Source organism: Ostrinia furnacalis, unplaced genomic scaffold, assembly GCF_004193835.3.
Source record: "Ostrinia furnacalis isolate ACB-3 unplaced genomic scaffold, ASM419383v2 OfSCF4102, whole genome shotgun sequence".
Lineage (NCBI taxonomy): Eukaryota > Metazoa > Arthropoda > Insecta > Lepidoptera > Crambidae > Ostrinia > Ostrinia furnacalis.
This window is the reverse complement of record NW_021134341.1, coordinates 771,547-795,769: the sequence shown is the minus strand read 5'-3', so window position 1 is coordinate 795,769 and position 24,223 is coordinate 771,547. Positions and strand designations below refer to the sequence as shown.

The window sequence follows — 24,223 nt, the reverse complement described above, 5'->3', positions numbered from 1 at the left end:
ATAACCATCGGATTGCAAAACTTATTATGCAACGCTATTTTTTGCAAGCCATAAAACTCCTTAACACATGGAGTTACAACGCATGGTAACTACAGTGTAACCTTAGCCTTACATGTAATTAAACCGACTTCTTCTTTTTACGTTTCTAATGATACCATTCATCTTATTATTACTACTGCGATTCATACGAAGACTTTCGCTATTGAGCCAAGATTAGTTTATTGCTCCTATCACTCTAACGTTTGCAGGTGCCATTCAGTGTAATAACCAGGTGTTGTGTCGGCACTTGAAAAATAAAGCCTTGAATACACTATGTGGCATCTCCGAGGTGTGGTTAACGTTAGTTCTCTCTCTAGAAATAGGTATTATCATAAGCATGTTTCAAATTTTCCCGGCCCTGCGCGTGCGAACAGATTTTGAAGAAATGAGTTATATGGCAAACTGACCAGTGAACTGGCTTAGCGCAATTGCATTACCCGTCTCTATGTGAAGTTTCAAGTACTTTTTAAGTATTATATCTTGCTATTTTTCAAATGATGTTAGTCCTCCGTCCCGTCTGAACTCAAAAATTGAACGGATTTTCATGCGGTTTTCACCAATAGATATAACTTGAAAAAGTTTTAGGAATAAATTTTGTCAATGAGAATAACAGGATACTTTTGATAGGGGGGTGCGCGCGAAAAGTATTTGTATGACAGATTCAAAGGAGTGAAGCCGCGGGCAAAAGCTAGTATTCGATATACGTCACTGTATAGTCCCCTATGTGTCCATAGGCTTATAGCTTTCTAAACAATCGGCCGGTGGTTAGAGACACGCTTTGTTTTTGTTTGCTCGAGTGTCGAAAACCACAATTAGTTACATTCATGTATTACATAAGTAAATGCATTTGTAAATTGATAAATAACGACGTGGCAAATTGTGAGCAGGAACAGGGTTATTTTCTTTACATTACGTTGATTACTTACTTAAACAAGTATGATTTTGAAATGTATGATTTGCTAATATTTTAACTTAGTCGTATGCAGCAGTTGAAGCTAACTTAATTATGTTTCGTGAAAAAGCATTGCTATTATTTAATGTATTTTTAAGTACCTACTACCATTACTAGTTTATTTGTTTCTTATATTTTGATTTCAAGACTTGAAGAATTAACCGTTCATTTATGTTGGATAGGGGGTGAATCAATTAGAACAACAACAACCTAATAGTTAAGTTATAATTAGTGAAGTAATGAAAATTTAAAAAAATATTATTAAAGATTAGAACACAATTTGACTGTGGGTCGCGTGATAAGACATTCTGTTACAAACCTAAATCCACACAGACGAAGTCTCGTGCAGATGGAAAATTTCAATGTATTAAGTAACACAATATTAACATAATTTGAATATCGCAAGTTTTACGTTTGCATGGTAATAAGGTTGCGGCCAAAAGACGCTACAGCGACCTTGCACCGAAGTATCATTAAAAAATACATTCCTGCATTTTAGAAAGAAGAATTTCAACGAGAATGACTCGTTGTAGCTTTTATACAGGGTGAAATTTATATGTCATTGGCATCCTTTTAAATATAAGACTCTACTATTTAAATTTCACCCTGTATAAATTGTGTAGTCACAGCTTTAAAATTATCTAGAACTTATATCTTGTGTGCATGACTTAAACAAGTCAATGTTCCAATTGTTACACAAAACAAAGGATAGTTAGAATTAAAGTTGAAATACAGTGGCAAGCTGACCAAACCGGTTACGGTGAAAGTACGAAGTCGGAATTTCGTTGACTTGTCTGATCTCGCGAAAATTACGTATAATATTGGTAATACACTTTTATAATAAGGTAATGGCTTGTAATTCGTGATCTTGAGTAAATTATAGACGCGGCTAGGTAGATTGAAGGAACGATCGTAATTTGGCACCTTGATAGATGTATTTAAAGCATTAATTGGGGGAAAGTCGTTATTGGACTAGTTAATGCAGTGACAACCGGAAGGGTCAGATTAATTGCTAAACTTGATTGACAAGGTACGTATAAAGGGGGGTTACTTCGAAGAACGTTATCTGAAGATTCTGAAGCTTCGAATGTTACTATCCCTCTCACGCAAAGTAAGATGCTAGCATGAGCGACGGTGACAGATAGACCCGAAACTACGTAACAGCGTTTCGGAGTAGCCCTGCAGATCAATCTTAAGGAACTTTTGATCATGTTACCGTCTGAATTTTTATCAGACATCTTGAATTTACACGGCTTCATTGGGATATTGACCACATAAAGGATAAAGAAGAAGTAAGTTACTGATATTACAGTACATAATTGCAAGGTTATCTTGAACATCTGCTATGCAACTGTTAGTGAACTAGTGAATCGCGAATGACGCTTTCGGGAATGTTGTACTATTAAAAAAAAATCCAAAAGAACAGGTTGAAGACCTTGATTTTAAGGCTGATAGCAGAATTATTTTATCAAGAAACCAATATTAAACTAAGATCATTAGCTTCTACATTATTTCTATTATGTAACTAATTATTTGCAAATTAATTTACTTAATTGATGTTTCAATTAAAAACTATTGAGCCTTAAAAGTAAGTAGCGCATTTTGGTTTTTAAATTCTTTTGTCTTTATTGCCTATAATACCTATTTGTTAGTCAGAAGAAAAAATATCAGTTCTGATTTTAGTCATAATGGTTCCCATTCCATGTCATCGCTATAATATTATCCAACAATCAGATAAATGGTGTCTATAGAAGCATATTTTCAAGCTATCAATGTCACCACTTATGCAACCTGCATAATATAAATGATCAAGAACTGTGTTGTCAATCGCCAGACGACCGTTAAGTTGTATTATGACGTAATATTATTCTGTACCACCTGACGCAAACTAGGATTAGCATTTTGGAGAACATCCTCAATAAATTATATTCCATTGAATATTGAAAACAGAAAGCGTGTACGAGCCGACGATTTATTAAATTACATCTAATTTTAGGTTTTTCTCACGAAGAATAAGCTTTAGTTATTATTAGCTACCATCTTATTAATTCAAATGTTTCTGCCATAACCACATGGTGACAGTTATTTTTATGATTATAAGCCTCTTACATGACAGGTGCGATACTATCTACTAGTATTATATTAGCTGTGGTGTGCTATCTAGGGGTCGCAATACCGAATCATTTCAGCAAAACCGGTATTTTCGGTATTGGCTCTAGACGAATACCGATAATCCGGTATTTTCGATATTTCCGAGATTAAGCTTAATACAGCAAATTTAGTATAATAAAGTTAGTTTGCGGAGGTATAGTAAGTAGGTACCTAACCTAAATTAATTTATTTTCTAAATAAAACAAAATTCAGTCCAAATCAAATTGAGTTATAAAGAGGTAATCTAAATATTATTAAATCTAGATTAAATTTTTGGGCCTTGTAATGAGATCGTAGAAACAGTAAAGTATCTAAACTTTTATCACTCTTGACTTACTTGACTTAAGGTCCTATGTCCCCTAGATGGGGCAGAGGGCGTCCACAACAGTCCTCCATCGCGTTTGATCTCACTCCAAGTCTTGCCGATCTTCTTCGCCTCGTCTGCCACAGTGCGCCGCCAAGTTTGCTTGGGGCGACCACGTTTGCGTTTTCCTTGGGGGTTCCAATCCAGAGCTTGGGGATGTGTTCGGGATCTCTTCGGAGAGTGTGGCCAATCCAGTTCCACTTGCGGCGCTTGATCTGCTGGTCGATCGGAATTTCGTGGCAGCGTTCCAATAGCTCGACGTTGGAGATTTTCTCAGGCCAGTATATGCCGAGAATTCGGCGAAGGCAGCGGTTGACGAAGACCTGCAGCTGGTGCGAGATAACCTTGGTGACGTTTCACACCCATAGAGCAGAACGGATTTAACGTTGGACCCGAAAATTTTGATCTTGTCTGACCCTTCGGGTCAGTTTCCGTGACTGCCATACGGGGCGAAGTTGTGCGAAGCTCTAGCTAGATAGCTCTAGCCTTGGCAATGCGCGAAGTGATGTCCTCTTCGGTACCTCCAGTCTCTGACACGACGCTCTCGAGGTAGGTAAAATTGTGGACACGTTCCACATCCTCTGCACCAATCCGTAATGGTGTGCAATTCCTCACTCCAGATCGCATCTCTTGGGTCTTCCGGCAGTTAATTTTGAGCCCCGTGATGCCCGCCTCTCGATGTAGGTTATCAATTTTGNTATCGGTAATCGGTACATAAGATGACGTCATTTTTTCTTGTATTGGAAAAACATTATTATGTAGGTTTGTACCTACTAATCAATGTATGATTAATGCTAATAATACTATTGATAGTCTTACAAAGTAAGGCTTCATCATCATTATAGAAAATTATTGACGCATCAAAAAAGAAATCGGGCCGCTTGTAATAACAACCGGACTAGTGGACTTTGGTCAGTCAAAGAACGAATCAACCACATAAAATAAACTATGTATTATGTAGGTACCTACCAGTACTACCACTACTTGTAACCTTTAGTTTAGAATNCTACCCGGCCCTAAGGAACTTTTGATCATGTTACCGTCTGAATTTTTATCAGACATCTTGAATTTACACGGCTTCTTTGGGATATTGACCACAAACAGGATAACGTTTAAAAGTGTGTTACTGATATTACAGTAGGTATTGCAAGGTTATCTTAAACATCTGCTATGCAAACCAACGTTAAATGTTAGTAAACCAGTGCATCGCGAATGACGCTTTCGGGGATGTTGTACTATTAAAAAAAAATCCAAAAGAACAGGTTGAAGACCTTGATTTTAAAGCTGATAGCAGAATTATTTTATCAAGAAACCAATATTGAACTAGGATCATTAGCTTCTACATTCCTTCTATTATGTAACTAATTATTTGCAAATTAATTTACTTAATTGATATTTCGATTAAAAACTATTGAGCCTAAGAAGTAAGTAGTACAATTTGTTTTTTATATTCTTTTGTCTTCATTGCCTATACCTATTTGTTAGTCAGAAGAAAAAACATCAGTTCTGATTTTAGTCATAATGATTCCCATTCCATGTCATCGCTATAATATTATCCAAAAATTAGATAAATGGTGTCTATAGAAGCACATTTTCGAGCTATCAATGTCTTCACTTACGCAACCTGCATAATATAAATGATCAAGAACTGTGTTGTCAATCGCCAGACGACCGTTAAGTTGTATTATGACGTAATAACATTTTGTACCACCTGACGCAAACTAGGATTAGCATTTTGGAGAACATCCTCAATAAATTAAGTATATTCTATAGAATTTTGCGAGATAACAGAAAGCGTGTACGAGCCGACGAATGATTAAATTATTAGATCTAATTTTAGGCTTTTCTCACGAAGAATAAGCTTTAGGTTTTATTATTAGCTACCATCTTATTAATTCAAATGTTTCTGCCATAACCACATGGTGACAGTTATTTTTATGATTATAAGCCTCTTACATGACAGGTGCGATACTATCTACTAATATTATATTAGCTGTGCTGTGCTATCACGGTGATTAATGTTCTGTATTGCATCAACCGATATTACGCAATAGGCATCTGTTTTCGGCTTACTCTTTGAAGTAGAGTTAGTTATCACTTGCTATTTATTCAATGTCAGTTATATTTTTAGGATTTAACAGTTCATTACTTGATTCATACGTTTTACTCACCAATTTTATTGCAAGGGTCCCTAACTAACGAGTTGCCAGAACTTTTTGTCCATGGCAAGAGACCTCCATTAGGTTTGAGACGAGTTTCAATAATTAGTAGAAGATATTATTTTCCGTCACATGATCTCCTTTAAAGTAACTTTGTAAGGGCTTCGCTGTAATAGCTACTTAGAAATGGACGCGTTCGTTTCTTAAGTACCTCTACCTACTTAGAAAGTACCAGTATTGTACCACACATGAATTATTATGGTTGTTATTGTCTCTCGTATTTAAGTCTCGCAACACGACCGTAGCAGTTAATTTAGGCCTTACTACGGGCACCTGGGTGGCACTTTGTTCATAAATTTGACCGCGTACGTACCTAGTATAAAGTTGCCTACTTGCCCAATAGTTGAATTAATGGCCTGTGGAATTACAAGGCTTCACATGCAGTCACTTGAATCGGAACCATAATTATTATAGGATATGGGTCAGTATGCAATACACAGGTGTAGTGTGTAGAGATGCTCTCCAAATGTCAACTCTACCAGGGCTGGTTTCAGGTTATGCTGTGTTTTGATGATTTTTTTTTCAATTTAGAGAAATAAAGTTAAAAAAAAAATGAAGTAACTACGTTGCTTTAATCATAAATGAATCTCAGTTATTAAACACTAGCTGACCCGGCGAACTTTGTTCCGCCTTAATGGCAATAAATAAGCAGACTTTTTTTTTATTTCGAACGGGATAAATAGTATCCTATGTCCTTCTCCTGGCTCTAAACTACCTCCCTGACAATTTTCAGCTAAATCGGTTCAGCCGTTCTTGAGTTATAAGTGGAGTAACTAACACGACTTTTTATGGAGTTATCTTTGTTAAAGACTCATCAGTTTCTGCCAAAGGCCAGTTTCTTGTTCTTGAATAAAATATTAGAGCCTTTGTAACTTAGTAATGAATTAAAGCCTTTTGTCTTATGTGTTCTATGTGCAACAGATGTTATAGATGGTAGAGTCCTATAGTTGCAGCCTTGTGCAGTAATTAGTGTCAGGTTTCCAGTACATTCCTCAATCGAATTGTAACAAAATCTCATAACCACTGGCATATAGTCAGTGCCAGATGCTTAGCAGTTAACGCTAGTGTGTTCGCCATGTAAAAAAGAAATTTCGGAANTATTTTCGAAATTCGGTATCCCGGTTTGCGACCCCTAGTGCTATCACGGTGATTCATGTTCTGTATTGCATGAACCGATATTACGCAATAGGCATATTCTGTTTTCGGCTTACTCTTTGAAGTAGAGTTAGTTATCACTTGCTATTTATTCAATGTCAGTTATATTTTTAGGATTTAACAGTTCATTACTTGATTCATACGTTAATAATTAATTTAATTACATGAAATTAATTATAATGTGACAACTCACCAATTTTATTGCAAGGGTCCCTAACTAACGAGTTGCCAGAATTTTTGTCCATGGCAAGAGACCTCCATTAGGTTTGAGACGAGTTTCAATAATTAGTAGAAGATATTATTTTCCGTCACATGATCTCCTTTAAAGTAACTTTGTAAGGGCTTCGCTGTAATAGCTACTTAGAAATGGACGTGTTCGTTTCTTAAGTACCTCTACCTACTTAGAAAGTACCAGTATTGTACCACACATGAATTATGATGGTTGTTATTGTCTCTCGTATTTAAGTCTCGCAACACGACCGTAGCAGTTATTCAGGCCTTAGTATGGCCACCTGGGTGGCACTTTGTTCATAAATTTGACTGCGTACGTACCTAGTACAAAGCTACCTACTTGCCCAATAGTTGAATTAATGGCCTGTGGAATTACAAGGCTTCACATGCAGTCACTTGAATCGGAACCATATTTTTTATGGGATATGGGTCAGTATGCAATACACAGGTGTAGAGATGTTCCCCAAATGTCAACTCTACCAGGACTGGTTTCAGGTTATGCTGTGTTTTGGTGAATTTTTTTCAATGTAGAGAAATAGTTAAAGTTAAATAAAATGAAGTAACTACGTTGCTTTAATCATAAATGAATCTCAGTTATTAAACATTATGGAGTCATCTTTGTTAAAAACTCATCAGTCCGTCTTTGCCAAAGGCCAGTTTCTTGATCTTGAATAAAATATTAGAGCCTTTGTAACTTAGTAATGAATTAAAGCCTTTTGTCTTATGTGCTCTATGTGCAACAGATGTTAGAAATGGTAGAGTCCTATAGTTGCAGCCTTGTGCAGTATTTAGTGTCGGGTTTCCAGTACATTCCTCAATCGAATTGTAACAAAATCTCATAGCCATTGGCATAGTCAGTGCCAGATGCTAAGCAGTTAACGCTAGTGTGTTCGGCATGTAAAAAAGAAATTTCGGAATTACGTATAGGTATACCTACTCACAGGAGATATTCCTACCTAACTAGGATATACCTACTAATTGGAGACTGGGGGCTTGGTTTTAGCTCTACCGTTCATTAAGTTGCCAATACTCGCCACTTTTGACAGGCGGGTTGGCGAGCGTAGTTTTGTATAAGGTTTCGCACGCAGACGCTGCTGCCCATCTCGTGCTACAGGATTTAGTCGCCTCTTACGACTCCTGTAGGCGATGGGGAATGGTATTATTTCGGCCCACACGGCATTAAGTAATTCGTCTTTTCATGCCCTAAATGCAGCCCTGTGCGATGCGGTCAGTGTCGTGTTTCCAGCAGACTTCGCGCACGTTAGTGCCGCTACGTCGACGCCCGGCTAATTCCCTGGACGCCTGACGATGGAACACCTCATTGACCGCCGAGATTAAGCGTGCATTCGGATTATACCTTGACAGGTGATTGGTCATTCTGATTAACAGATTATCGGAAATGCCCTACCGGAGTTAGCTATTACAGTGTCATATCGCGCTTTAATGAATTTTAAACTATTCGTTGCAATCAAAAATTAATACAAATTCTATTTCGACTTCGACAGTATAAAAATTTATAATTTGGTAGCTATAAAGCTCTTATAAAGTTAAGTCGTTAGATATAAACTGACAAGCACGGGTTAGGAGATATGGCTCCCTACTGCTAATAATGTTTCGGTTTGCTCGACTTTAGTTTTTTGGAAGAATACTTAACCCGATCATATAAGGCTTCAACTAAAATGCATTTCCTTGAATGTAAACAATACAAGCAGAGCAGTCAATCGTGAAACAGGGCCGAACTACGGATGCTCTCGCAACCATTTTCCAGAATATCCGTTAATGCAGGCAAGGCTACATCCAAACCGTTACATTTATCGGACCCGGTTTAAAGGCCGGACTTCCAACTATGATTATTGATTACTATGAAGCAAGCAGGTTTGTAGAACACGTGACTAGAAAGATCGCTATGTGTAGACTGAAAATACAGGCTCTATGAATCATCGGATATACTTTTTATGATCTGATGTCACTTTTTCTCTTAAGATACACTTACTTATAGATCTTGTATGGAAAATAAGTACACCTTTTATGACAGAAAGAAGATTAGAGAGAGAGAACTAATCTTCAAATTTCATGTAGATGGCATAATATTTATGTAGACTAGAGCACCAAGTCGTATTCGCTAATGTTTATTCGCTTCGAACAAATAAATTGTGTCAACACCACACGAAGGATGCTGCATTAAGTAACTCAATCTATGTTAAGAGGTTATGGTTCATTGGATTGAGGACATCTCACTGCATGAGTTAATTCGGTGTTCTCAACTGTCCTATTTTTGCAAGGATAACTCTTATAATGCAAACAGCTAAGGACTGGAATTCGCTGCCTGCTGATATCTTTCCCGAACATTATAATCCGGGTTTCTTCAAAGTTAGAGTGAATACGTGGAATAGGTATTCATTGAGTAAATAATGAAGAGAATATGTACCACCCTAGGTCTAGACTACCTAGATACAGTTATAGATGCACCTGATATAGAGGTGCGATGGCGGTCAAATACCTGCCTCATTCTGCACAAAAAAACTAAGAAAATTCTCCTTGTGCATTTAGTGTGGACAGTGTACATTCGCCCTAAGATTTAGAAACATCTTGAATGATTCAGCATTTATCAGTTTCCGGTCATTGAAATGTGAAAATACATTTACAAACAATATTAATAATAACATTTGTAACTCAACAAAACGAATATTGGAACCGGTTTTAACAATACGCAGGGCGTGGTGCCATGATGGAGTGTGATGAAAGTGGGCTTGCTCATCACAATCAATCCATCCATTTCAAGACGAGTCTATGTCACTCTGAACACTGATTTAGATGAAATTAAGTAGAGTTAGTTCAAGTGAGACCCGAAAATATAATAGAAAAATAATATAAAATACTTATGTAGTTTTTATCCCGGTTTTTTAAAGTAAAACTGTGAAAGACCGTGATTCGAGAAAGCAAACTGTCAATAAATAGTTGATAACAACATTAATAAGATATTATTTGACTACATATTTTACATGAAACATAATATTCTTCACTCAGTCTTCTACTTCATGAAGTTCTAGTCACTTATTAAGTTCATTATCGGTAGAGACATGAAAATGTAACAAAGACCCCGACAAAGTCTGCAATTTAATATTAGAAATTAAAATAGATTAGACAGGTACAAGTGAGTCTACTACCTTAAAACTCTGTTGTGCTATTACTTTTGCATCTGAGTGAAAGAGAAAGCCGAATCGATTAAGCGACGTTGCGTCACGTGGGATGCGTACGCGCCGATGTTGTAATGATGACGCGTTTTTCTTGTTTTCGTTTGACAAATATTTTGCGAGATATAAATAAATGCGATTGAGGTCACGTGGTCGGGGGTCTACGTAATTTACCCGAACTATTGACACATAAAACAGAAGGGTTAAGTTCCTACATAACGTAATAAATAAATTGACTGAACATTTAGTAAAAAGGTAATAAAAAGTAAGATTTATTAAGTTAACTAATGGTTAAGAAATGTTATAAAACCGGGAAATCACCTACTTAGCTTTATTGAAAAACGGCTAATTAAAATTTATTAAATGCCTACTTACATTTNAGAAGATTAGAGAGAGAGAACTAATCTTCAAATTTCCGTCGTAATATTTATGTAGACTAGAGCACCAAGTCGTATTCGCTAATGTATGTATTCGCTTCGGATAAATAAATTGTGTCAACATCACACGAAGGATACTGCATTAAGTAACTCAATCTATGTTAAGAGGTTATGGTTCATTGGATTGAGGACATCTCACTGCATGAGTTACTTCGGTGTTCTCAACTGGCCTATTTACAAGGATAACTCTTATAATTCAAACAGCTAAGGACTGGAATTCGCTACTTGCTGCTGTCTTTCCCGAACATTATAATCCGGGTCTCTTAAAAGTTAGAGTGAATAAGTATTTTTTTTGAGAATATTATATGAAGAGAATATACACTACCCATGACATAGCCCGACGGATTAGCAAGCTGAAGTGGCAATGGGCAGGGCACATAGTACGCAGAACTGACGGCCGATGGGGCAGCAAGGTTCTGGAGTGAAGGTCACGTACCGGAAAACGCAGCGTGAGACGTCCAGACGACCTGATAAAGGTAGCCGAAAGGCGCTGGATGCAAGCCGCTACCAACCGTGCAATGTGGAAGTTATTGGGGGAGGCCTATGTATAGCAGTGGGCGTCCTGTGGCTGAAGTGATAATCTACCACCCTAGGCCTTAGACTACATTGATGCAGTCATAGATGCACCTGATATATGTATATAGAGGTGCGATGGCTGTCAAATACCTGCCTTGTTTTGCACAAAAAACTGAGAAAATTCTCCCAGTGCATTTAGTGTGGATATGTACACTATCCACTGGATAGTGTACATTCGCCCTAAGGTTTAGAAACATCTTAAATGATTCAGCATTCATTAGTTTCCGGTCATTGAAATGTGAAAATACATTTACAAACAATATTAATAATAACATTTATTTGTAACTCAACAAAACGAATATTGGAACCGGTTTTAACAATACGCAGGGCGTGGTGCCATGATGGAGTGTGATGAAAGTGGACTTGCTCATCACAATCAATCCATCCATTTCAAGACGAGTGTAACTATGTCATTCTGAACACTGATTTAGATGAAAATAAGTAGAGTTAGTTCGAGAGAGACCCGAAAATATAATAGAAAAATAATATAAAATATGTAGTTTGTATCCCGGTTTTTTAAAGTAAAACTGTGAAAAACCGTAATTCGAGAAAGCAAAACTGTTGCCAATTAGTTGATAACAACATTAATAAGATATTATTTGACTACATATTCTTCACTCAGTCTTCTACAAGTTAATACCCTATAAAAAAGTAATTGAAATGAAGTTCTAGTCACTCATTAAGTTCATTATCGGTAGAGACATGAAAATGTAACAAAGACCCTGATAAAGTCTGCAAATAATATTAGAAATTAAAATAGATTACTTCTACCGTTTACAGGTAAAAGTGAGTCTACTACTTTAAAACTCTGTTGTGCTATTACTTTTGCATCTGAGTGAAAGAGAAAGCCGAATCGATTAAGCGATGTTGCGTCACGTGGGATGCGTACGCGCCGATGTTGTAATGATGACGCGTTTTTCTTGTTTTCGTTTGACAAATATTTTGCGAGATATAAATAAATGCGATTGAGGTCACGTGGTCGGGGGTCTACGTAATTTACCCGAACTATTGACACATAAAACAGAAGGGTTAAGTACATAACGTAATAAATAAATAAATTGACTGAAAATTTAGTAAAATGGTAAAAAGTAAGATTTATTATGTTTACTAATGGTTAAGATGTTATAAAACCGGGAAATCACCTACTTAGCTTTATTGAAAAACGGCAAATTAAAATTTATTAAATGCCTACTTACATTTTATGTGTCTACAAAGTGAATAAGTACAGGATTTTTTGCATTCTACTGCGTAGGTAGAGTTACATTTTTGTGCTAGTTTTTGTTCTTAGTTATTTGATCGTAAGTAGGTGTATCTATAACTTGAATACGATATTGTTATTACATTCTAAAATATTAATCTTACGGAAAAATATTTGAAATAAATACTGGGTGTGTAGACAACAACTTTAGATTTTATGCCAGCAACGAAAAACTAACTAGGTATTTCAAGTTAAACACAATGACATCTAATGAAAGTTATTTTCAGTACTAAAAATGGAACTTTGAATATTGATTTGTTAATTAAATGAAAATTGGTGAATTTAACTTTGTTTTGTCACCTAAGAGGTATGGTACGTTTTACTTTTCAAACTTGTTCCTTGCACACCCTGTATTTATATTAGAAAATTGCGTGATTAATATTGTCAGCCTCAAATACAAGGACATTATTTTTTCAGATTGCGGACGTTTGATTAATATTAATTTGAATATTATCAATTGAGTGGTAGATAAATTACAAAGATACAATTCACTTTTTCACACCTGTGAAGATTAAGTAGTTATTTAAAGGTTCAAACGGATACTTTTTTTGTTACTACTGAAAGTTCACGGTCAGTCTGACTTGTCATTAGTCATGTCAAATATTCAGTAGGGTTCAATTTAGACTAACTAGTTAATTTATGGTAAAAAAGTAGTTAGACCTTTTGGATCCATATTAGCTTGATTTTTTGTTAATACAGAACGAGGAACAATATTACGTGTAAATAATTCATTTGAATTGATAATTTCAGTTATTCAATATTTAATAAATCGATAAGAAGAACCTAGTATAATTATTCTTTGATAAAACTATTTAATTGTAGGCCGTAAGTATAGTATCTGTTGGGAACCGATTGGTGGACCAACCTCTTTTTTATATTGTCTATGTTTTTTATACTTTTTTATTACTTTTGATACCTTTTGTTTAGTGCTGAAGTTCATATGTTTTTGATAGCCGTTGTGGGCATATTTTGCAGGAATATATCTTCATTTTAATCCGAAGGTTTTTCTTATTTCCGCACGCCCGAGCGGCTGTCCGCAACAGTATCATTCTAGTGTTCAAGATATTATTATTCAATTGAATATTAATTTAAACTAGAGTTTTGAAAGTCCTAATTAATTATTTATCTTAAGCCGACCTCTGACGAAGCCTGACATTGTGACTAGTTTTTTCTAAAAAAAAATTATCACGTACGTATGATTATTTTATAGCTTACCTTGAAAAATATGCCTAAGTAATATCGCTTCTCCCCCGACTTGAGTAGAGGCATTGTCCACCGCGTGACACCCAAGTCGTCGTCGTTGCAACTCGTACATTCTGAAACAAAAACAAATCACAATTTAATTGATGTTTATTTAAAGCTGGACGAGTGAATGCTAATTTAACGGTCTACTTTTTCAATATTTCAGATGTCTGAACGAGGTGGTTAAATTAGTTTGAATATTCAACGGTAAAAAAAATCTCCGTTCGCTGATGCATTTTATTATTTCAATTGTGTTTTTCTGATGAAAATTGGCGGGAAAAGTGTTAAACGTCAAAGTTTTTTTTAAAGCAAGCAAATCTTTTTTCCGTTTTATGCCATTGTGCATTTTTCTTTTCAGCCAGCAACATTTTGTTTCTTTTTATCGAAACTGGCGTATACGTCGACAAGTGGCCTTCTTGAAAACATTGGACTAAAAACAAGGTTCGTTTCAGAAGTATGTAACACATAATTCGATGAGGATAATACCTAATATTAATAGAAATAATATAGGCTATAAAATATTAATTTCCTGATGCATAGCGATACATTACAGGATTCCTAAAACTGAAAAATACAGCGTACTTAGGTTATTTGTATTTTAATTTGAATTAGAACATGTAATGTAGACTTTGGTCGCCATCAGCTGATGTTACGACGTGCGCACGCGACGAAAACAACCGGAGTAATTTCGGCGAAAGTGGTTTGACTTGCCAGTCATAATTTGGAACATCTTTAAGGCTGATGATACACTGGATAATTTTAGTTACATGATGAATTACACATCTTCTTAACGTAATAGTGTTGCGTCAATAGAAGGTAGAGTCCATGAAAATACCGGCAAGGAAAATATCTGGTTAATTTAAAAGAAAAGGTTGAAAATTTCAATGAAAATTCGATTCTTATGAAATTATTTCGTAAATAACTCAAAATACCAAAGTTTAGAAATGTCAATTTTTTATCAAAAATAATGAAACACTATTGATTTAGGTATTAAGTAGATAGTCTTTATAGATTTTCATCCATATGAGACATCGGTAAAATTTTATGGCCTATGCACATCACGTTTTTTTCCTACTACTACTTCTATGTGTATAGATTGGGTCTGACCCCGACTTTCGTGTGTATCGCGACTTTACATCGTTACAAACGCGCGTCGACGGTAGGTATGTTAAACTTAATAACGTTGTGTGCTTAGGCTTTAGGTTTGAATGTCTTTGCCATAAAAAAAAGAAAAAAGATTTTCATTCCATTTCCTATGACGTGCTCTTTGCCCTAACCTCAACCGTTATGTCCAAAATTGCCCGCCCATTTTTCTCAACTCGTAAGTCGTATCATGACATGAGCACACTACGTTTACTTTTGCAACGCATAGCACGCAAGCCTTGTGCAATGATTAATGAGAGGCGGTGAATGTGTGTGTTAGATTTTCTCAGCAATACATCTTTTTGTATGACATCCTAGCTCATCTTTATTATAATGCCAGAATTTTTGTAATGGCGGCTGTCGGCGATTTTGTACACGAAGATTGTGAATTGCTCATGCAATATTAAATTAACGTTACACAGGAAATGCGTTATTAAAGTTCCTATTTATATCGTTGACTGAGAGACCAGCCTTTATATATTTATGTCAGCAGAAGCCCACTTTCTTAATAATATCGGTACTTGCTTTATGCTAAGAGCAGAATACATATTTCCAAATTACAAAAATGGCGACTTTCCATAAAACTTTTCCCTTTTTAAAAGCCCCTTGATGATGAGTTACGGGAAATCCCACGTTAGTCAGTGATTACCCTTCTACGTTATTTGTACAACGACGGCGCATCAAGTGCAACAGTTGCACTGCAAGTGTAGTCCATATTTTCCGTGCAATAAGAACTATCTCAATATCTACATGTCAAGCTTGAGGTGCTTTTGTACACTTAGGCCAAGGGTATAGTGAAGCTAAAGGTGGCGCAGCACTGAACAGATGTCAAATAGACTTCAAGCGAACAAAGACCGTATGCCGTTGATATACAGTTTATATTTGTAGTTAACTTACCTGTAAGTATCATCATTGCATTTATTATATGAATGAGTGTATAACTTTCGTTAATATTTTTATGGCTTCTTCGCTTATGAATATTTTCATTAAATCAGTAATTTCTTACAACAGACATGTTGCATTGGACGTTTTTTCCAATTATGTCTGTTACGTGTGTGCTGTTGAATGCTTTTGTGCAATTATAATAATTTATGTGTTTCCTGATTAAAAATTACTTGTTGAACTTTTTTGAAAGGTTTAATATACCTACATGGCCGACAGATTTTTCTTTTTGAAACTGAGTGTTTCTTTTCCTTTTTATTTAGGCAAAACGATCTAATTAAACATCGATTAACTTCTGAGTCATTTCACAATTTTCCTGCATGATAGCTTATATTAGTAAGTTATCTGGCTTATAACTACAAAGATACCTACAATTAACTTTTTCACACCTGTGAAGATTAAGTAGTTAATTATTTAAAGGTTCAAACGGATACTTTTTTTGTTACTACTGAAAGTTCACGGTCAGTCTGACTTGTCATTAGTCATGTCAAATACTCAGTAGGGTTCAATTTAGACTAACTAGATAATTTATGGTAAAAAAGTAGTTAGACCTTTTGGATCCATATTAGCTTGATTTTTTGTTAATACAGAACGAGGAACAATATTACGTGTAAATAATTCATTTGAATTGATAATTTCAGTTATTCAATATTTAATAAATCGATAAGAAGAACCTAAGTATAATTATTCTTTGATAAAACTATTTAATTGTAGGCCGTAAGTATAGTATCATTCTAGTGTTAAAGATATTATTATTCAATTGAATATTAATTTATACTAGAGTTTTGAAAGTCCTAATTAATTATTTATATTAAGCTGACCTCTAACGAAGCCTGACATATTTGTGCCTAGTTTAAAAAAAACCTCGGACAGAGACATATCGAAACTATAAGGGTTCCTTGTCAGGACTACGGAACCCTAAGAAATTGATACGTATGATTATTTTATAGCTTACCTTGAAAAATATGCCTAAGTAATACCGCTTCTCCCCCGACTTGAGTAGAGGCATTGTCCACCGCGTGACGCCCAGGTCGTCGTCGTTGCAACTCGTACATTCTGCAAAAAAGACAAATAACGTTTTAATTGATGTTTATTTAAAGCTGGACGAGTGAATGCTAATTTAACGGTCTACTTTTTCAATATTTCGGATGTCTGAACGTGGCGGTTAAATTAGTTTGAATATTCAATGGTAAAAAAAATCACCGTTCGCTGATGCATTAAAATTTGTCTTTTTTTGAAATGAAAATTAGCGGGAAAAGTGTAAAACGTCAAAGTTTTTTTTAAATCGAGCAAATATTTTTTCCGTTTTATGTCATGTGAACTTTTTCTTTTCAGCCAGCAACATTTTGTTATTTTGATTTTTTTTTATCGCCACTGCCTTATTTGTCGGCAAGTGGTCTTTTTATTGGACTAAAAACAAGGTTCGTTTTAGAAGTATATAAAACATAATTCGATGAGGATATTAATAGAAATATAGGCTATGAAATATTAATTTCCTGATGCGTAGCGATATGTATTATACATTGCAGGATTCCTAAAACTGAAAAGTACAGCGTACTTAGGTAATTGTATTTTCAATTGAATTAGAACTGGGTTTCCTTTGAATTAGAACATGTGTTGTAGACTTTGGTCGCCATCAGCTGATGTTACGACGTGCGCACGCGACGAAAACAACCGGAGTAATTTCGGCGAAAGTGGTTTGACTTGCCAGTCATAATTTGGAACATCTTAAGGCTGATGATACACTGGATAATTTTAGTTACATGTTGAATTACACACCTTCATAACGTAATAGTGTAGCGTCAATAGAAGGTAGAGTCTATGAAAATACTAGCAATGAAACATCTGGTTAATTTAAAAGAAAAGGTTTAAATTTTCAGTGATTCTTGTGATATATTTCGTAGGTCTCAAAAAATCAAAGCTTGAAAATGTCGACTCTTGGCCGACATGAAACACTTTATAGATTTAGGTAGGTATTAAGTAGATAACCTTTATAGATTTTCATCCATACGAGACAGGTGAAATTTTAGGGCATGTGCACATCACGTTTTTCTCCTACAAAAGTCTATAAATTGGGTCCGAGTCCGATTTTCATGTATATCGCGACTTTATCGTTACAAACGCGCGTCGACGGTATGTTAAACTTAATAAACGTTGTGAGCTTAGGCTTTAGGTTGGAATGTCTTTGCCATAAAAAAAAGAAAAAAGATTTTCATTCCATTTCCTATGACGTGGTCTTTGCCCTAACCCCAACCGTTATCTCCAAAATTGCCCGCCCATTTTTCTCAAATCGTAAGTCGTATTATGACATGACCACACTATGTATGTTTCCTTTTGCAACGCATAGCACGCAAGCCTTGTGCAATGATTAATGAGAGGCGGTGAATGTGTGTGTTAGATTTTCTCAGCAATACATCTTTATGTATGACATCCTAACTCATCTTTATTATAATGCCAGAATTTTTGCAATGGCGGCTGTTGGCGATTTTGTACACGAAGATTGTGAATTGCTCATGCAATATTAAATTAACGTTACAAAGGAAATGCGTTATTAAAGTTTATGTTCATATATATTTTTTTATCTTTGACTGAGAGACACCAGCCTTTATTTATTTATGTCAGCAGAAGCCCACTTTCTTAATATAACATTTACATTAAGTAGGTACCTACTTGCTTTATGCCCAGAGCAGGATACAGATTTCCAAATTACAAAAATGGCGACTTTCCATAAAACTTTTCCCCTTTTTAAAAGCCCCTTGGTGATGACTTACGGGAAATCCCACATTAGTCAGTGATTTCCTTTCTACGTCATTTGTAGGTACACCGACGGCACAACAAGTGCAACAGTTGCACTGCAAGTGTAGCCCATATTTTCCGTGCAATAAGAACTATCCCAATGTCTACACATTAAGGTTGATGTGCTTACAAACAAACGTACACTCAGGGTATGGTGAAGCTAAAGGTGGCGCAGCACTAAACAGTAGTCGTCGAGTAGACTTCAAGCGAACAAATACCGTATGTCGTTGATATACAGTTTAAATCCGTAGTTAAGTTACCTGTAAGTATCATCAATGCATTTATGTGAATGAGTTTATAACTTTCCTTAATATTTTTATGGCTTCTTCGCTTATGAATATTTTCATTAAATCAGTAATTTCTTACAACAGACATGTTGCATTGGACGTTTTTTACAATTATGTCTTACGTGTGTGCTGTTGAATGCTTTTGTGCAATTATAATAATTTATGTGTTTCCTGATTAAAAATTACTTGTTGAACTTTTTTGTGAAGGTTTGTAAGGACACTTTATTTTTATTTTTTCCAGGAAAGGTTTATACTGAAAGGTTTAATATACCTACATGGCCTACAGATTTTTCTTTTTGAAACTGAGTGTTTCTTTTCCTTTTTATTTAGGCAAAACGATCTAATTAAACATCGATTAACTTCTGAGTCATTTCACAATTTTCCTGCATGAAAGCTTATATTAGTAAGTTATCTGGCTTATAACATCACTGGTAAATCAGCAGCCTTAGTTGTTAGATAGCGTTATACATGCGTCAGATAACTATCTGAAACTTTATCAGGAACCGGTTCAACCCGTCCTAAGATCTGTAAATGCTACTATAAAAAACCAGTTGCAAAAATGTATGTATTTATTAGAATATTTAGAAACGTTTTTATATGCGCTAGACTAGTTTCGGGTGTATTCTTAAATCAATATTATTCAAAGATTCGCTTATTTTTTATGAACTAACTGACCTTACGTCTGTCAGCTTACTCACAAAATGGAATGCAATACATAAGTGGTATTAATTTATTGGTATTGGAACTCATGACTCCTCTGCGTGCTAAAGCGCATAATAAACAAAAGATACGATCTGTCAAAATAAATGCCCATAGCGTTGGCTTGGACGGGGCATTCCGCGTGTGAATGCTTGTGCTACTTTTTTAGGGTTACCAAAAGAAAAAAGAAAAGAAGAAAATTGGATGGTTTGAATAATTTTTATTACATCTTTGCCATCTAAAACCAATACCGGTAGGTTGTAAAGTAGCGACTAGATAACAATTAGCATAAATAAAATACTTAACTTACGGGTTGATATTGCATCCAAGGCATTTGAATATTCCGAGTGAAAATTTCAAAACTTTTTATTTTAAAAACACTGTCGTTTCCACTGTTTGTTAAAAAATCATTTTTTAGTCTAAATATAGTGCATTCCAACTGGATGTTTCTTTTAGTGACCATAAAAAGTATGGTCTACAATCTACATAATTAAATTTGTATGATGTTAGGCTAACACAAGGTAATTGTACATTTTTGGTTTATTTTTCCGATCGCCAACCCTATAACCACCCGTGAAGGCATTTTTGAACGGCCGCCGAATATAAAACACTCAACTTCATGATGGGAATCTCATTATACCCGCAAACGGCGGATTATTTAATTTATCGACACTTTTTGTGCGCACACGCTGCGTTGACGCTTTTGAGATTCAAGAGAAGTGAGAAGTGGTCATAATAAAGTATGCGGGTATAATCATAAATATTATTATGCTCATCCCAAAACAAGATGTTTCATCAGTTTTGAAGATAATTTTATTAAATGATTGCTGAGTTGACGAATAAAAATGCTTTTACCTTTGTGCATCNTATGCATTCAATATAATAATGTTTTTTCGAATGTCAGAAATAAAGTACGTTTTATTAAAAATAATATGAAATACAATATACAATGCTGGGGACATCTGTAAGTTGGTTAAAATTATGTGCAAGTCAGTTTTGATGACAAGTTTCAGGTCTACACTACGAAAACATAAAATACAGGTAGTAACTAAACAATGACAAATCTAATTTCTAAAACACAAATAAATATAAATACATATCAATCTTACAATGTCAGACACATTGACACCCATATATTACAATACAAATCATATTGATCAATCTAGAGTCAACACTCAAGAAACAATTAAGTGGCGTGTCTTCTACCTGTCAAAATATTCAAGGAGAGTTTTGACAGGTCAACACCAGTGGGTCTAGACAAAGTGCAAATTATAATCGCAAACCAGTCGAAAAGTGGTCGAAAAGCCCCTTTTTTGTATGGAGTTTTGACGGATTCGATTTTCGATTCGATCAAAAAGTGCGTTTTGTCTAGGGGGGCTGACCTCACCCGAGGTCTTCATCAAGTCACTTTACTCACGATAAACTAACTTAACCTCGAATATCATCGAAATAGGAAGTAAATAGGACGATCTTCGTGATTTTAGAGCACGCTATCTTTCTTATCAGCTTTATCGAAAAATAATAAATAATAATAAATAAATAAATATCCTTGGACATTTTACACTGCGCTTCTAGTCCCAAACTAAGCAAAGCTTGTACTATGGGCACTAGACTAAAAAATGGGTACTAAAAAGCGGGCTAATTTAACTAAAATAATTTACTAAACTATAACTACGTTTAAAGTTTTTTTTTTTTACAATGAACGTGCTACTTATATCTATCTATAATCTGAAATCTTCTAATATCAGGTGAGATGCAGGCCAAGAAATTCCTCATCGTGGATAAAAAAAAAAGCATTACCAGTATGTCAGTGGGTCTAGACAAAGTGCAAATTATAATCGCAAACCAGTCGAAAAGTGGTCGACAAGCCCCTTTTTTGTATGGAGTTTTGACGGATTCGATTTTCGATTCGATCAAAAAGTGCGTTTTGTCTAGGGGGGCTGAACTCTTTTAAAGTCGACGTTCTATATTATTTATCTATAATTTGTAGCCAATAGGCTGAGATTCAAGGCTGTCAACTTAGAATGACATAATTGACATCGTCACGACTTTCCGCGAAAATGGACACACCCGCGCCTTTTCTCAAATTGGTTGTTTGATTTTATTTTAACTGAATAATTATGGAAATTATGCGCAAGTTAAGTATGTGGCGACGTGTTTGTGTAATCTTAGTTATTCGGTAAAAAGTGGTTAGATAATGTAGTTGTTTCTTTTCTGAGTTTTCTCATTATTAAATCATTCAAAGTTTACTTACTATCACCATCATCATCTGACCGATTTGGGTTGTAGATATTAGATTTGCCATATGCTCCTTTGTATCCAGATTCTGAAATTCAGATAAATATACATTATCATTACTATGTTTTTTTGGGATTTAAATAGTTGTTAAAAAGTTGCTTAGGACTTAAACTCGTTAGTCCATTTAGTCCCACATCATTGGCTTTTTGTAAGTCCATTACTTAACACAGTTTTAAAACTCGACATAATAATTACATAGCAGTTTATAATTATAGTGATACTCTGTCTTTCACTCAGCTGCGTTGATTATAATGTTGTTTGGGAAACAGGCACTGTATTTAGCATACAATAGGTGATTTGGTTAAATTACGAAGATTTCAAACGGTTTCAGCATTCGAGTATACAGGATGTCTAAACTTATATTGTGGTACAGTCAGCGTCAAATAGTTCTTGAGTCCCAAAGTGGCCAAAAAGTTGACAGCATACAAAGACGTGTTGCTTTTTGGCTACTTTGACATCTATTTAGGTAGGTACTAAATACAAAGAGTATTTTAAACGTGACACCCAAAGAATACAATTTTGATTGTTCTTTATATCGCTACTGCTTTTTATTGTTGTTGTAGAGCTGATCTAGTTTTTTCGTCTCTGTTCTGTTCTGACTGTTTGATAAAGCATTCAATAGCACACATTCAATAGACAGTATAGACACTTCAATATGAGCTACCCTGTATGTCAGTTGCTTCGTGTTTTTGGTATTTCCTTGATTGTAAATGTTTTAATTAGCGATACCAACCTGGAACTACGTCACTAAAAATATGATACAATCGTACGTTGGTAAACTCAAAGCAAGTTGATAAAAATTGCACTAAAGGTCGATAAGCTACTTTTTACATAAAGCTTTTATAATTTCGTTAAAACTGGCGCGAAGACATAAAGTCTGCCGGCTTGCAAATGCAGAGCAATGGACACTGGTATAGTCAGCAGCTACAATTAGAACACCAATAAAAATATTTTACGGTTCTTTTTACAAAATAACCTAATAAGTTATTTTTCTTCAATTAGTTATTTTATAGACACCAAGTCTATGTCAGTTTTCTGTCACAAATAATTTAAAAAATAAAACTGCATTCTCTTTAAATTATAAATCGACTTTTAAAATATCTATGTGCGATTTTCAGACAACGACACTGTGTTGCAGTTCTAGATAAAATTGTGAAGTCTGATGTGCATAATAAAACCTTTTAAATCTCATGTTAAACTAGGATAATAAAAATTTAAGAACTGATCAAAATATGATTTAATTTGCTAACGGTACTAAAGTGACCCGTGTCATGCAACAGTTTCAGAAAAGTACATAACTTGGTAAATATCAAATCGTTCTGCTTACACGTAATCGGAATGAAAGCCTCAGTGACTTTGATGAATACTTTAATGGAGGCTTATTGCATATTTCTTAATATCTTCCAGGTATCATTGACACAGTACATAAGTATCAGCTGTGTATGAGTGGTGGGTGATAAATTGGTCACATGATATTTGAGAGCAGGGATATAATAATTATACTAGCATGGAGGTATTACTGTGCGAATACCATTATAATCAGTATAAACCGTAGTAACCAAATAAAAAAAATGCGATTCACACCTCATTTTTAGAAGCTGGCCTGACAACGCAAATTCTGTGTTGCGAATGTGAAGTCATGTTATTTTGCTTATAGACAGCTCCAAAAGGCTCTACCCAGTTCTCTTTTATCGAATTCCTATATTAGCTAGCAAGCACTCCAAGTATTAAGCAACACAAGAAAATTTTATAAATTACAAACACAGTCCATAATACAACGTAACAAAAACAATTGAAAGTAATTACCTGTTTTTCCCAACGATGAGGGGTAGCTCACTGTGTGAGTATTGGCTATCCAGCTCATGATGATCATTACGCACAGGATTCTTCTTTGACACATTTTCACAAAAAAGTTCTAGTCACTTTAACTAAAATGGAACGGAACGTCTTTTCCCGCCAAAATCCGTTACACAACTGTCAAAAACATTCACTGTCACTTCTATTATTTGCTGTAACAATCAAAATTCACTTATTGAGTAATGTTTAATTGATTTAACAAGAATTAATAGGTGTCGCGGTTTTTAATTGACTAACTGGATTTTCGACCACATAGTGTTGCTAAACGATGCGCAGAATTTTTTTTATCAAACTACATCAGGTTAGAATATCTTTTAAAAAGCCGCTTTGTGACCACTGCTACATTTTAGGCAGACCTGTTTTTTCTAATTTGGTATATATGG

The 24,223-nt window shown here is 35.1% G+C and overlaps 1 protein-coding gene across 4 annotated transcripts in view; it reads right to left on the bottom strand.

The window, feature by feature from the left end:
- LOC114358700 (CD209 antigen-like protein C) overlaps positions 1 to 24,223 on the bottom strand; it is a 99,860-nt gene that overhangs the window by 4,408 nt on the left and 71,229 nt on the right. For 2 of the 4 annotated variants that reach the window (XM_028312731.1, XM_028312733.1), the window contains one exon: positions 16,859 to 16,959. In XM_028312731.1, the coding sequence (XP_028168532.1) occupies positions 16,859 to 16,959 (101 nt within the window). Of the gene's footprint in view, positions 1 to 13,791; positions 13,893 to 16,858; positions 16,960 to 24,223 lie in introns of all 4 variants that reach the window. The other 2 variants (XM_028312730.1, XM_028312732.1) reach the window with 1 other exon arrangement.